The 14614-nt window shown below is 40.0% G+C and overlaps 1 protein-coding gene across 8 annotated transcripts in view; it reads right to left on the bottom strand.

Annotated features, from left to right (window-relative positions):
- The window catches only part of COL16A1 (collagen type XVI alpha 1 chain), a 292947-nt gene that overhangs the window by 68374 nt on the left and 209959 nt on the right, over window positions 1-14614 (bottom strand). For all 8 annotated transcript variants that reach the window (XM_087876808.1, XM_087876807.1, XM_087876811.1 and 5 more), the window contains exons 31-36: window positions 12601-12708; window positions 11568-11687; window positions 8215-8268; window positions 7827-7868; window positions 7699-7734; window positions 6132-6185 (exon numbers count right to left, since the gene is read on the bottom strand). In XM_087876808.1, the coding sequence (XP_087732934.1) occupies window positions 6132-6185; window positions 7699-7734; window positions 7827-7868; window positions 8215-8268; window positions 11568-11687; window positions 12601-12708 (414 nt within the window). The remainder of the gene's footprint in view (window positions 1-6131; window positions 6186-7698; window positions 7735-7826; window positions 7869-8214; window positions 8269-11567; window positions 11688-12600; window positions 12709-14614) is intronic.

The raw sequence follows: 14614 nt of genomic DNA on the forward strand, positions 1-14614 counted from the left end.
CTTTACTTGGAAGAATAGCAGCAGTTAAGATGAACATTTTGCCAAGATTTCTGTTTTTGTTTCAAATGATTCCGGTGCTTAAAAGTGATAAACAACTGAAAGTTTGGCAAACTGGACTTAATAAGTTTGTCTGGAACGACAAAAAGCCGAGAGTGAAATTGAAAATTATGCAAGATGTTCCAGAAAGAGGAGGCCTTAAACTTCCAAACCTACAGTTATATTATGATGCAGCAGCTTTAACTTTAACAAGTGATTGGTTTGGAAGTAAAAAGGCTGGAATATTGAATGCAGAAAGTTTTGATCTTGAATTTGGATGGCATGCTTACCTATTTTATGATGACAAAGTTGATAAAGTATTTAAAAGTCATATACTTAGAGACTCTTTGATGAGAGTTTGGAAGAAGCACCGACTCAAATGGGATTATAAAATACCGCTATGGCTGGATCTTGGTCATACCTTGTGGAATACAAATATAATGTCACTCGGGGGGTTTTTATACAAAGAGGTTCTTTTTACAGATGCGGGTAGATGGCAGCTGAAGACCTTGCAGACACTGTTGGACGAAGGGATTAATTTAACTTGGTTACAATATAATCAATTACAATTGAGATGGAAAGAGGACCAAAAAACTGGTATTATGTTGCATGAGGAAGAATTGGTTAGACATATAAGACAGAAAGGTCCAATGCATATTAAAAGGCTTTATAATGTTTTGCTAGAAAGGGATTCAGAAACGGAATTAGTTAAAGATTGTATGATTAAGTGGGCACAAAATTTTGAAGAACCAGTGATGTTGGAAACATGGGAAAAAATTTGGGTTCAGAATGTTAAATTTACACAATCGCAGAATCTGAGGGAAAATTTTTATAAAATGTTTTATAGATGGCATTTAGATCCTAAAAAGCTGTCATGTATGTACCCTAATGTTCAGCCAAAATGTTGGAGATGCGAATGTTTGGATGCTACGTATTATCATGTTTGGTGGACCTGTAGGAAAGTTAAGGCTTTTTGGATAAAAATATGGTGGGTCATGCAGAATGTTTTGAAGAAAAAAATTCAATTTTCTCCACAATTGTTTTTATTGGGTATAGTTAAGGGTTTTACACGGGGTGAAATAAAATTAATATTGTATATGATAACAGCAGCAAGATTGTTGATAGGTAAATATTGGAAGAATGAAGCTTTGCCTACTATCGAGGAATGGACTTTGAAGATGGCCAGTTTTGCAGAGATGGCGAAGATTTCAGCATATTTAAAAGATTGTTCACAAGAGACTTATGAATGGGAATGGAAAAGGTGGATAGAATATGTTCAGAACAAATACCAAACTAGAAAGTACCAAATAGCTTTTATTTGAAAATAATGTATTAGAAATATCTTAATGTAAAGAGATAAAGAGGGAAGATAATATAGGGGGAGGGATGGGTTCAGGTATATATATCAGTATTATTAGTTATGAGTACATAATAGGGAAGTCTGGGGGGGAGGGTTAGGGAGGGTTAGGGAGGATGGGAAGTTTGGGGAGGGAGGTGGGGGGGTGAAAAAAGGGGTGAAAATGTAATTGTAAAACTTTTGCAATAAAAAAAAAATGTTGCTTTTCTACAAAGAACGCAATGGTTTATTGCTGCTCTTTTAAGCCTTCTGGGAGGGGCCAATCATCTTCTGGCCTTACTCCTGAGTCGTCCTTTTTGCTTTAGCTGCTCTTGCCTTCTGGCAGCTCTTCTCATACGTGCACTAGGAACAGGCTCCTCCTGTTCCTCTGCCTCTCTGATATCCGACTCTGGAGGTTCCGCAGTCTGCGCATCACTCCCAGATGGCTCTGGCCCCATCTCTGCCTCTGATGCAGAGCCCTTGTCCGGGCCTTCCCCAGACTCCAGGACTGGCCCATTGTCCTCCCCAGCCTCCTCACTGTCTGACCACAGACCGCCGGCTGCTGGCGGACCACAGCAGATTCATCTCATTCTGACATATACTATACCTTTGTTCCTGCAACATCACTGAGGGTCAGGACCTGTGTCACTCCTAAAGCTAGTGTGTTTTATTATACTAATCTAAAGTTCGATGGTGCATGATAGTTCAATGCCCAGAAGAGGGTTTGACCAGCCGGATCTATCCGGCTTGGGCGAATCGGTAGCGCCGGCGGCGGGAGGCTCCGCCCACCCGCTTTTTGACCCTCTGCTTATGCGCAGAAGGCTCTGTGCATACGCAGAAGAGGCACACGCACGCTCCCATTCCCGAAGCGGTAGTGAAGGTAAGTGGATTTCACCGCTGGTTTGAATCCTGTAAAATAACATCTGATTGCACACGCCCGATGATTGCCAACAAGGATGAAGCCAGTAATGCCATTGCACATGTGGTCCATATCATTAAAAATACCATGAAGAAAATATGCTGGATATGGGCTTCCGGTTTGCTGCTTGTCGCCGCCAGACGTTCTTTCAGGATCGTCAGCCCCACTGCCTGTAAGAGCCGCCTTCATAACGGAATGGCGGCTCGAAAAAACTCCGTTTCCATGAGGAAATGGAGATAGAGCCGGCTGGGGTGGGTAGAGCTCTCTGCATAGTCCCAAAAGTTTTTCTTTTACTTTTGGGACGGAGTGGATGAGACTCCCCATATCCCTAGCCGCCGCTCCGGGCTTTGGGAGATCTCTGCTTAATGCAGAGCTAGGCGACAAGAGCAAGCCTGCATATTTAACAGATTAATTAAAGAAGACGTGAGCTGGACCTGTGATCCTGAATCGCAAGTATTTTACTTATTTTACAAAAGTTATTTAAGAAAGAAAAAAAAAGGAAAAAAAGATTTTTTAAAATGGCGACTGCCGCGGCTTGAGGAGAGGCTGAAAGGGAAAGTCCTTCCGTTTTCTATTATTACAAAGTAGCGGAATAGATACTTTTGGCTACAATTGAAGACAAAACTTCACTTTTGTGTTTTTTTTCTCCTGGAGATCTGATATTGATCTTGGTCGGAAAGAAGTTTTCTTCTCTTTTTTAATAAAGTTTGACTGGGCAGAAACATGGCATTGAGACTTATAAAGTCAGACAAACAAGCAGCGGGGGGGGGGGATTCCCCCATTAACAAATTACAAGAACAAGTTCTAAGTCTCCAATATCAGAAACCTGATTTTAACATAATAGAATTTCTCTTAGAGGAGATTGTAAGAAGGGATGAGATTGTGAATCAGCATTTTGAAAAATTTAAGCAGGAAATTAAAGAATTGGTGAAATCAAAGTTTGACTTTTTGGAACGAAAGATTATAAAAATGGCTGATGGTTTTTCAGAATTTATGATCCAGTTGGATGCAAATACTAAGTTATTAGAGTCTAAAATGGAAGAAACTGAGGATAATTTGGACAATAGAATACAAAAAATTGAAAATGATTTGACAAATACTCAAGATAATAGCTCAGAAGAAAAACCTAAAATGGAGGCTGATCAAAAGACTTGTAATGTAGAAAATTTGCAACAGAGGATTGAAAGAGAAGTTTTAATGACGCAATATAATTTCACTGAATATGCGATTAGACTGAGAGGGCTGCAGGAAAACAACAGAGATGATTTAAGGAAAATATCTTCTGAAATTCTGGCTGGGATTTTAAAGGTTCAACCTGAGGAAGTATTTTGTAGGATTGACAGAGTTTATAGAATAAATTCCTGGACTGCAAAGCAAAGGCAACTGCCTAGAGATGTGGTGATTTACTTTATAGACAAGGAGATAAGAAATAATATTGTGCAAAATTCTTACAATTCTACTTTGCAATGGTTTGGAAGAAAGATTTGGATATATAAAGAGCTCCCGCCCAAGATGTTATTGGAAAGAAAGAAATTTGGTTTTCTGGTGACTGAACTTAAAAAGAGAAATATCCTATTCAGGTGGGATGCCCCAGTTGGTATTATATTGAGATATCAAGGAGAAAGATATCAATTAAATACTGTTGAAAAAGCGGAAGAATTTTATCAAAAAATTTTGAAAATGAATTCAACATCTTTAGGCACAATACAGGATAAGCAGAAGGAATTGGAAATAAAGGGAAAACATCGAATTATAGAGGTTTTTGTAGACAAATTACCTTTGGATTTTTCAGATATCTCAGCTGGATTATTCATAAATAAAAGAGAAGTGGTATCGGATTCTAATGTGATTATGACTCATCAAGTCACAGACAAGCATAATCATTTAGCTGATATACAATTGTCAGAAAAGAAATATGAGTTAAAGCAAAACCAACAAGATCAAGTTATAAAGCAGAATGAAAATTGCTCAGCCGATATACAACCTGCAGAAAGGAAATTAGGATGGAGAACAAACCCACAAAAGGAAAAGAAAAAAAGAAATAGGTCTCACAAATATAAAAACTTCTAAACTAAGCAACAGCGACGCCAGTTTTTTTTTTTTTTTTTAATGAACGAATATATGAAAAGACAGTTGAGGCGAAGTATTGGTTAACAATATCCTGAGGAGAGTGACAGATCTCTGCAATGCTGTAATCCTGGGATGTGAAAAGAGCCTTAAACTGGTTGGATTGGAATTATCTATTTTGGAGTTCTCTTTATTGATAAATGTATTATATTTATGTCGAGCTATAAGGCAAGAGAATCACGCTGGGGCATGCAGAAGATCTGGTTGTTACCCATTACCACGATGGGAATTAATAATCTTGAAGAAAACCACAACTACAGATATTGTATGGAATATAATCATAATGTCACTCGGGTGGTTGTTTTCTTTTTTATATATATAGGAGGAGAATTATTACTGATGGGGGCAGAAGACAACTGAGGATTTGGAACAATCTGTTGCAACTAGGATGCTATGTTACCCTAATATGGATGATGTATTCAACAATCCAGTGGATAGATACTAAAGAAGATATTATATCGATTATAAATTTAAAGTTATTGATTTATTTTATATAATGGAATATTTTTTTTTTGTAGTAGGGTGGGTAGTAGATTAAAGATATTAAGAATTGTTGTGTATGGTAATTTAGTAGGAAAGTGGGTGGAGATAGGTTAGTTTACTGATTGTTTAGTTTAAGAAAAGGGATGCTTAAGTGATATATCTATGGGAGTGGAGTAAATGGATGGAGCTGAATAAATGCTAAATTAAGATTTATGGGGAAGGCTGCTTTGAAATGTTATATTAATATATATAAAAGATTAAATGTTAAAGTAGGATTTATTACATAGTTCTACAAAGGGGAAGGTTGTTATGAAATGTTGTATTAATATACAGATATACAGATATAAGCATAGGGAGGAGAAATAGGGCAGATTACTGTCAAATTGGGAGTTATAATAATATTATTATGTTAGAAGTTATTATGTAATGTTATAGTAAAATGATATTTTGAAATGTATGGTAAAAGGGGAAGTAATAATATTATTAATATTATTAGTAAATAAGGGTCAGTATTTAGAGGAGGTAGTAAGGGGATAGTAAAATATTATATAATCTGTTATAAATTAGGTTCTTGTTGGAGGAAGTCATGGGGGGGATGGGAGGAGGGGGGGAGAAAAATGTGGGGGAAAAATTTGTATTTGAAAACTTTTTCAATAAAAAAAAAAAAGAAAAAAGAAAATATGCTGGATAAAATCTCCCTCCCCCATAGAGAGTAGATGGGAGTTGTGTTAAACCTCATATATGGGAGCATGCCAGAATATAACGTTTCTCTCTCTCTGCTCTGAGAGCTAAAGGAAAGATGGTGTGGTGGAAACTTTTCTATCAGCTCCTGGTGTTATTCTGATTCCTTGCGCCTGACACTAGCTGCTTGTCAGATACATTTCACAAGGATATATAGAAAGGAATGAGAACATAAAGATGGATTAAGCACTCCCACGGAAGTTCCTAGATAGCAATAGCACTTAGAGTTATATACCGCTTCACAGTGCTTTACGGCCCTCTCTAAGCGCTTTACAGAGTCAGCCTCTTGCCCCCAACAATCTGGGTCCTCATTTTACCCACCTCAGAAGGATGGAAGACTGAGTCAACCTTGAGCTGATGAGAATCAAACTGCTGGCAGTTGGCAGAGTTAGCCTGCAATAGTGCATTCTAACCACTGCGCCACCACGACTCTTTCCAACTATTTCTCCAACCATAGGAAACGACACCTTTTCACATGCAGATGCTCACCTTTGCACCTTTTATTCCAGCATTTCCTACTGGACCACGAGGTCCTGGAGGCCCCTGAAGATCAGGAAAAAAAGCGGGGGAAACAATTACTATATAGCAAAAGCAAAGGTGCTGCAATTTCCAGGCTAGTGCCAGATTTTATTTTATTATTTGCATGCCTCCAACTCCATATGGATTCGCAAGAGTCTGCAAAACCAGCATGCAATAAAACCATGAACACCTGGATTAAACTATCCTATGGAGACCCTCTGATCACCACCCTTCCCCCAACCTATTCCATGAGCTTTATTTTTTTTGCCCTAAAATTGTCCAAATGTTTCGGATCAGTTATCCTATGTCTGGTATGCAGTGAGGGATTTCCTTCCTTCCTTCCTTCCTTCCTTCCTTCCTTCCTTCCTTCCTTCCTTCCTTCCTTCCTTCCTTCCTTCCTTCCTTCCTTCCTTTTCCTTCCTTCCTTCCTTCCTTCCTTCCTTCCCTTCCCTTCCCTTCCCTTCCTCCGATTTCTACACCTGCCCATCTCAGTCAATGACTCCAGGTGGCTCACAATTTTAAAAAATGTATAACAATCAAAATATTAAAAATATTTTAAAAGAATAAAAATAGACACATCCAAAATAATAGACACATCCAGAATAAATATACACAACAACTGAGATACTTGACCAGTTAGCAATATAGCCAGGAAAGAGGGGGGCCTTAACGTATTCAGGATCCTGGTTTGGGGAGCATGGGCATGTTTTTAGGGTCTTATGAAGAAAGGCTAACAGGGTCGGGGCCATTCTAATCTCTGAAGAGAGATTGTCCTATAGAACAGGGGCCACTCCAGGAAAAGCTTCTATTCTATTCTAGTCCCTGCCAGCCGACAATCTTTAGCAGATGAGATCTGCAGCATGCCCATTCTGCTAGATCTGGTTGGATGGGTTGAGACTTTTGGAAAAATGTGATCCATAGGTGAAATCCAGCAGGTTCTGACAAGTTCTGGAGAACTGGTAGCGGAAATTTTCAGCAGTTCAGAGAACCGGCAAATACTACCTCTGTCTGGCCCTGGAGTGGGGAGGGAATGGGGATTTTGCAGTATCCTTCCCCTGGAGTGGGGAGGGAATGGGGATTTTGCAGAATCCTTCCCCTGGAGTGGGGAGGGAATGGGGATTTTGCAGAATCCTTCCCCTGGAGTGGGGTGCGAATGGAGATTTTGCAGTATCTTTCCCCTGCCATGCCCACCAAGCCACACCACGCCCACCAAGCAGAGGTGGGTTTCAGCAGGTTCTGACCAGTTCTGGAGAACCGGTAGCAGAAATTTTGAGTAGTTCGGAGAATCAGTAGTAAAAATTCTGATTGGCCCCGCCCCATATATTCTCGGCCTACAAAGTCCCAGCTGATCGGGAGGAAATGGGGATTTTGCAGTAACCTTCCCCTGCCATGCCCACCAAGCTACGCCCACCAAGCCAGGCCATGCCCACTAAGCCATACCCACAGAACTGGTAATAAAAAAAATTGGATTTCACCACTGAAGTGACCCCTGTGTGGTCAAACAGGGTAGCAAAGTGCCCAGTGGGTTAATACTTACTGGATTTCCTGGTAAACCTTTCTGCCCAGGTTCTCCCTGCAAAAAGCAGATAAACATTTGGGGTTGATGCTAATGGAAATGCATGGCTGAAGTAACTTGTACCACATATCAAAAAGGAAGTTACTCACTTCTGGCCCTTGGATTCCTATGCCAGAGGTACCTGGTTCCCCCTAAAAAGTTGCAAAAGTTATGTCAGTGGAAGCACGACTCTTAGTGAAAAACATTCAGTCCACAACTCCTGAGAAGAATTAGCTTAATGTTTCTCCTCCTCTTCCCTCCTCCAAGGAACCCGAATCAGTGTCTTAACCCATCCTATGGAGGACATCTGATCACCCCTTACCTCCATCCTGCTCCATAAGCTTTATTTATTTTCCCTAAAATTGGTCTGGAGTTTATGGTAGCTACTTAACGATAGCCACTCATTTTTCTGTGAGTCTCTTCTACCACCCCAGGAAAGCTAAAAATGGATGCCTGAGAAAGGGTCTTTGAATGAATACAACCCTAATTGATACTCACCTGCAACCCCTTCAGGCCAGGAGGCCCCTGGATACCTGGAAGTCCTGGTTTCCCCTGAAAATTGGAGGAGGAGCAAAGAATGAAGAATGAACCCAACACATTTAGAACTTTTCAACTCTTCCCCTCTGAAGGTATCTAGTTCAATGACATTGTGGACAAAACACAAGAGAAATGTCTTCCATCTTTGAGAACAGCCTATTCCAGCTGTACTGGACCACTTCCTATAATTCCCCAGCCTGTATGGCCAATTACTTCTGTATGTATTGATAGAACAGAAGATTTGTATTTCAGGGTTGAACTGTGGGGTCCTTGATGTTCTTCAAGTTGGGTGGTTTTCCATTTTATTAGCAAACTAAGCAAGTCCATCCATGGTGATGATGAAGTTACCTAGTGTAGGAAGTTAGCACCCACCCCTTTCCTAGAAGAATGAAATATTTTAGGAAATATTAAAAAGGCAGAATATTATGTTTCCCTGGATGAGAAATGGAGAAGCATGTTTTAAAGACTAACCCTAACCTTCTAACCCCCCCCCTTTTGTCAATGGGCCAGAGGTAGAAATTCAATCTTTGTCACTGGACCATCATCTGCAACACAATAGAACCCATCTAGCAACAGAAACTCACCACATGGCACCTGGGAAGATTACATCAGCCAGCAAGGCTGGCTAAGACCCCCATCCCCTGAGAGTCTGACAATCAATCAGGATACTCTTTTTGGGCCCCAGGAAGTTCAAAGCCAGAGAGGGCATAAAACCCGGGAACTCACTGCGTCTCGGCCCTTTTTCTGTTCAGGAACTCAAGCCATGTAATCCTGTCCACCATTAAACCATCTTTCCAAGCAGTCTCCATGTTTCCAGTGTCTTTTTCCCCACTTGGAGCTGAACCCAGAAGGATATTTCTTCCTTCTGGGAATGGTAATGTTTGGTAATGAAATGTCTACAAAAAAGCAACTAAGCTCAGAGAGTGCAGAGGACGCCACACATCTGGATGCCTGACAAGATTGCTTTATCAAAGGGATGGAAAGCTGAAGCCCTCCAGATGTTGGATTGCAACATCCCCATATTCCTAGCTAATAATGAGGGTTGTCAGGAGTTGTAGCTGTAGTTGCAAGTTCCCCATCCCTGCTTGACTAGAATCCAGTTGATAGATAATTCTGAGGGAGAAAATTGATTGATTTGGCAAAACTGGAAAAAAAAATGTATTTACACTGGAAAGGATGAACTACACTGAATAGCTATATAAAGCCTTAAGCTTTTAAACCTCTAAATTTCGGAAGGGGTTATTCAGGTAATCAAGATGAATCTTACACCTCAAGTAAGAAGCCAAATTAAAGCATTATCAGCAGATGGCTCCTCAGTCTCTGCATGAGCATATCTAGTGCAGAGAAATTCACCTCATTTAGTAATTGGTTCCACTTTTCACCACATTTCACTACCTGCCTTTCCCCAACTTAAACCCATTATTCTTTGCCTTGCACTCTGGGATGAGAAAGAATGGTCTTAGCTTCCTTTGTACGATATCCTCAGGTATTTAAACTGCTCTAATATAATCTTCAATCTTCTCAAGGCTAAAATAGACCCAAATACTTTCATTTCTCTTCACCCTTTTAAGCTTCACTTCACAATCTGAAGGGTAAGAATAGGTTTCGTCTTTTAAAGCAAAATCAACAGGGAGATTTTGAGCAAGCCGAAATCTGAATCCCAGTGGGAAATTCTAGGCTGCTTCTGTGCATGAGTGAAATTACAAAACACACAGAAAATTAGACGGGGTCAACTTTGCCAGCATGAGCAAGGGCATCTCTCTCAAATTAAGGTTAAAGAGCAACATTTGTGAGAATATAACTAAAGTGCTATTACTCTAAGTTATCCTTCAAACCATCAGATATATTCTCAACTTAATAAGATTACAGCTTGGTTTATTTTGTAGCCTTAATAAAAAAAAAAATCTCACGCAGATAGATTCTCTTTTGTTAATCAAAGTCTGGGAACATTAATGATTTGACATTTGTTTTCCGCAATGGTCACCTTTTATTCAAACAAGCTGCTTGACGGAGGTGTTCTGATATGTAAATCAAATCAGTTAATTAAAGGAATAAAAACCAGCAGTTAACACGGTGCCTTCAAATAAACTTGATTAGAACCAGCAGATGAGAGGAAATGTATCTTCATGCAATACGTAATTAACTGATGAAAGTCATTTCTGCACGCTCTGGCGATGGCTCTTGTTTTAAGGGATTAGAAAGATTCAGGGAAAAAGAATTCTGCCAACAGCTATTATCCATGAGAGCGGTAGGCTACTCTTCCCCAATTTGATGCCTTCCTGATTACAAAGCCCATAATCCCTAGACAACCTACTCAAGGCCACATGGAGTGAGAACCATGGGACTCTGCAATCTGACACCGAAGGAAATTCAATTACTGGAAAACTGAGCCCAGCCCTGGATGAATTGGCAAGTTATTCTAAAGCATCAAGGCATTTCTAAAAATCCATTAACTTAGAACTACACCGACTTCAGTCTGACCTAAGCATAGTACATAAAATTATCTGCCACAATGTCCTACCTGTCAATGACTACTTCAGCTTCAACCACAACAATACACGAGCACATAATAGATACAAACTCAAGGTAAACTGTTCCAAACTCGATTGCAGAAAATATGACTTCAGTAACAGAGTGGTCAATGCCTGGAATGCACTACCTGACTCTGTGGTTTCTTTCCCAAACCCCCAAAAGTTTAACCTTAGACTGTCTACTGTTGACCTCACCCCATTCCTAAGAATAGGGTCTGTAAGGGGCAGGCATAAGTGCACCAGCATGCCTTCCGTCCCTGTCCTAATATTCCTTTTTACTCTTACTCTTTTCATGTATTCAAATTATGTTTATACTTTTACCTGTTATCTTATATTTGCTTGATAAAATGAATGAATGAAAAACAAACAAACAAACAAACAAATAAATAGACTAGCTAACAAGTTCAGTCCCAGAAATACAGAGTGGCATGGGTTGCTAAAGATGCAGGCTGAAATGTTTTTTTTTTATATACAAATAACTGGAAGGAACAGGAATGAGTCTTGGCTATATCAGACCAAGTTCTCAATTTAAAAATTTGCCCTGATTTGGTTTGGTGTCGAAGACACCAGGCTAGGAACCAGGAGACAGGGAGTTCTAGTCCTGCCTTAGGCATGAAAATCAATGTACCTGTTATGGGGAAAATAGGAGGAGGAGGAAAGAGTATTGGGTGTATTTGTCACCTTGAGTTATTTATAAACAATAACAAAGGCAGGATAAACATGAATAATAAGAAAATAAACTCAAAACTGATCACTGGTTGGATTGGTTAGAAAGCTACTTACGGGTTTGCCTGGCTGACCCACACCTGGGAGACCAGGATCCCCTTTTTGACCAGGTGTGCCTGGGATACCAATTGCTCCATATTCTGGGTTGATCATGGGACATGACTCACAAGCAGCTCCCTGTAGGATGAGAGAAGGCAGGTGAGAAACAACACACAGTGATAGATCAGTTACAACTTTGATACAAGTATTATGTTATTTCTCCATGCAACACGTCACACAGCTATTGGGGACAGAAAGCTACAGGAAGATGTGAGACTCTTGATCATAACTATGGACACCCCTGCCAACTCTATTCTTGTTCGTGTTCCTAGAGATTTACAAATAGGTTAAAATTACCCCTTCTACTTGCAGAAAGCTGCATGTTTGGTGGATGAGAAACAGCTTAGTTGGGCTGAGCTTAATTGTTGGTATGGAGTATTGGTATGTGTTCAAGCTATTTAGAATAGGATAGAATTAACAGAGTTGGAAGGGACCTTGGAGGTCTTCTAGTCCAACCCCCTGCCCAGGCAGGAAATGCTACACCACTTCAGACAAATGGTTATCCAACATCTTCTTAAAAACTTCCAGTGTTGGAGCATTGACAACTTCTGGAGGCAAGTTGTTCCACTTATTAATTGTTCTAACTGTCAGGAAATTTCTCCTTAGTTCTAAATTGCTTCTCTCCTTGATTAGTTTCCACCCATTGCTTCTTGTTCTACCTTCAGGTGCTTTGGAGAATAACTTGACTCCTTCTTCTCTGTGGTAACCCCTGAGATATTGGAAGACTGCTATCATGTCTCCCCTAGTCCTTCTTTTCATAAAACTAGCCAGGCCCAATTCCTGCAACCGTTCTTCATATGTTTTAGCCTCCAGTCCCCTCATCATCTTTGTTGCTCTTCTCTGCACTCTTTCTAGAGTCTCCACATCTTTTTTACATCATGGTGACCAAAACTGAATGCAATATTCCTGGGGTACTCCACTGCATACTTCCCTCCATGTAGATGCAGTTCCATATTTTTCTTACGAGTATTTCAAAAAAGCAGACTCTCACCTTTTCACCTTTCACCCCTGCTGGTCCTCTGATGCCAGGCTCACCAGAAAGGCCATGTAAACCTGCTTCACCAGGTATGCCCGGATCACCTGGATTTCCTGCATCACCCTGGAAAGCACCGAAAACAGGAGGAGAGAGATGAAACCACTTTTGAGAATTACCTTCTCTTTTATTCCTCAGTCTCTCTGAAGAAACAGAATTATGCACACACACACACACACATACACAAACGTTTAAGATATGACAAAAGTTCATCCTTCTATACCAAAGTGGGTCTTTTGTAGACAGCAAAACATGCTGGATTTACAAGATCCAAGTTTGGTGTTCACTATGGCTGAACTCAGGTGAGTTCAGACATAATACTTACAATTGCACAACTCCCTAAGTGCGTGCTTCCATATATGTTGTGTCTGCGATGCTGTACAATATGGCAGCAGACTATACCCAGAGCAACGTGTTACAAGGGCCAGAGCAGGTCTTCTGTAGCATGGCCATAGAAGTGGCACTAATAGTGTAGCAAATGTAATTAGTAATAGATTTTCCAATTAGATTTGGGAAAAACAGATACGAGTCTCCCCTTAGCTACAAAATAAGACCAATCAGTTCAATTACTTTGCAGGGCTGTTGTAAAGGAAAGAAGAGAAGGAACCATGTGCACTGACTAATATTTTACTACAATGGTGAGGAATGTTGGAAGTATAGGCTAACAACATCTAGAAAGACAAAAACATTTGGCTATTCCAGGTCCTTGAGAAGGACTTGATAGATGGACAAAATGTCAAATCCAGACTAAATATCTGACTGATTATAGAATGGAATGGAATTTTTTATTGGCCAAGTGTGATTGGACACACAAGGAATTTGTCTTGGTGCATATGCTCTCAGTGTACATAAAAGAAAACATACGTTCATCAAGAATCATAAGGTACAACACTTAATGATAGTCATAGGGTACAAATAAGCAATCAGGACACAATATCAATAAAAATCGTAAGGATACCAGCAACGAGGTTACAGTCATTAGTGGGAGGAGATGGGTGACAGGAACGATGAGAAGATTAATAATAATGCAGACTTAGTGAATAGTTTGACTGTGTTGAGGGAATTATTTGTTTAGCAAAGTGATGGCATTCAGGGAAAAACTGTTCTTGTGTCTAGTTCTTCTGGTGTGCAGTGCTCTATAGCGTCATTTTGAGGATCGGAGTTGAAACAGTATGTGATAAGCCTTAATAATTAGAAGAAAGTGTGAATATTTGATGTGGCCACACCCAGATATATGGCAGAACAGAAGACAAAGAAATGGAGAAGATCACAGAAGTATCAAGATCTGAAATGAACACTGAAAGATGGCACAAAGCAGCCATGATAGCCAGTGGGCACTGACACACTGGCTGCTGTACCAACAAACGAGCTCCCCCCAGAGATACAGAAGATTCCGGATCTGCGCACTTTCCGCCGTGCCCTCAAAACATTCCTGTTTCAGCAGGCCGGCCTGGCCTAATTTTCCCTTTATATTGCTTTTGATTTTATTTTAAACTGGGATGTCTTGAATTATCTAGGACCAGAGTGTTTAGTATATTTTAATTGGTTTTTTATTAACGTTTGTATTATATGTATTTTTATCGTTCACTGTTCACCGCCCTGAGTCCCTCAGGAATAGGGCGGTATATAAATTTAATAAATAAAATAAATAATAAATAAATCTTGGAATGCTTAGAAAATCTGTGAATTGACAAATTTTCCATCTGTCAGTAACAAAAGGATCCACACTGCTTGGATGCATACATATACAGGTAGTCCTCAATTTACGACCACAATTGAGCCCAAAATTGATGCTGCTAAGTGAGAAATTTGTTAAGCCAGTTTTGTCCCATTTTACAACTTTTCTTGCCACAGTTGTTAAGTGAATCACTGCAGTTGTTAAATTAGTGACACTAATTTCAGTGAATCTGGTTTCCCCCATTCACTTTGCTTGTCAGAAGGTCGCAAAAGGGTATCACTTGACCCCAGGACA

This window comes from Pantherophis guttatus, chromosome 10 (assembly GCF_059756535.1).
Source record: "Pantherophis guttatus breed Tessera chromosome 10, ASM5975653v1, whole genome shotgun sequence".
NCBI lineage: Eukaryota > Metazoa > Chordata > Lepidosauria > Squamata > Colubridae > Pantherophis > Pantherophis guttatus.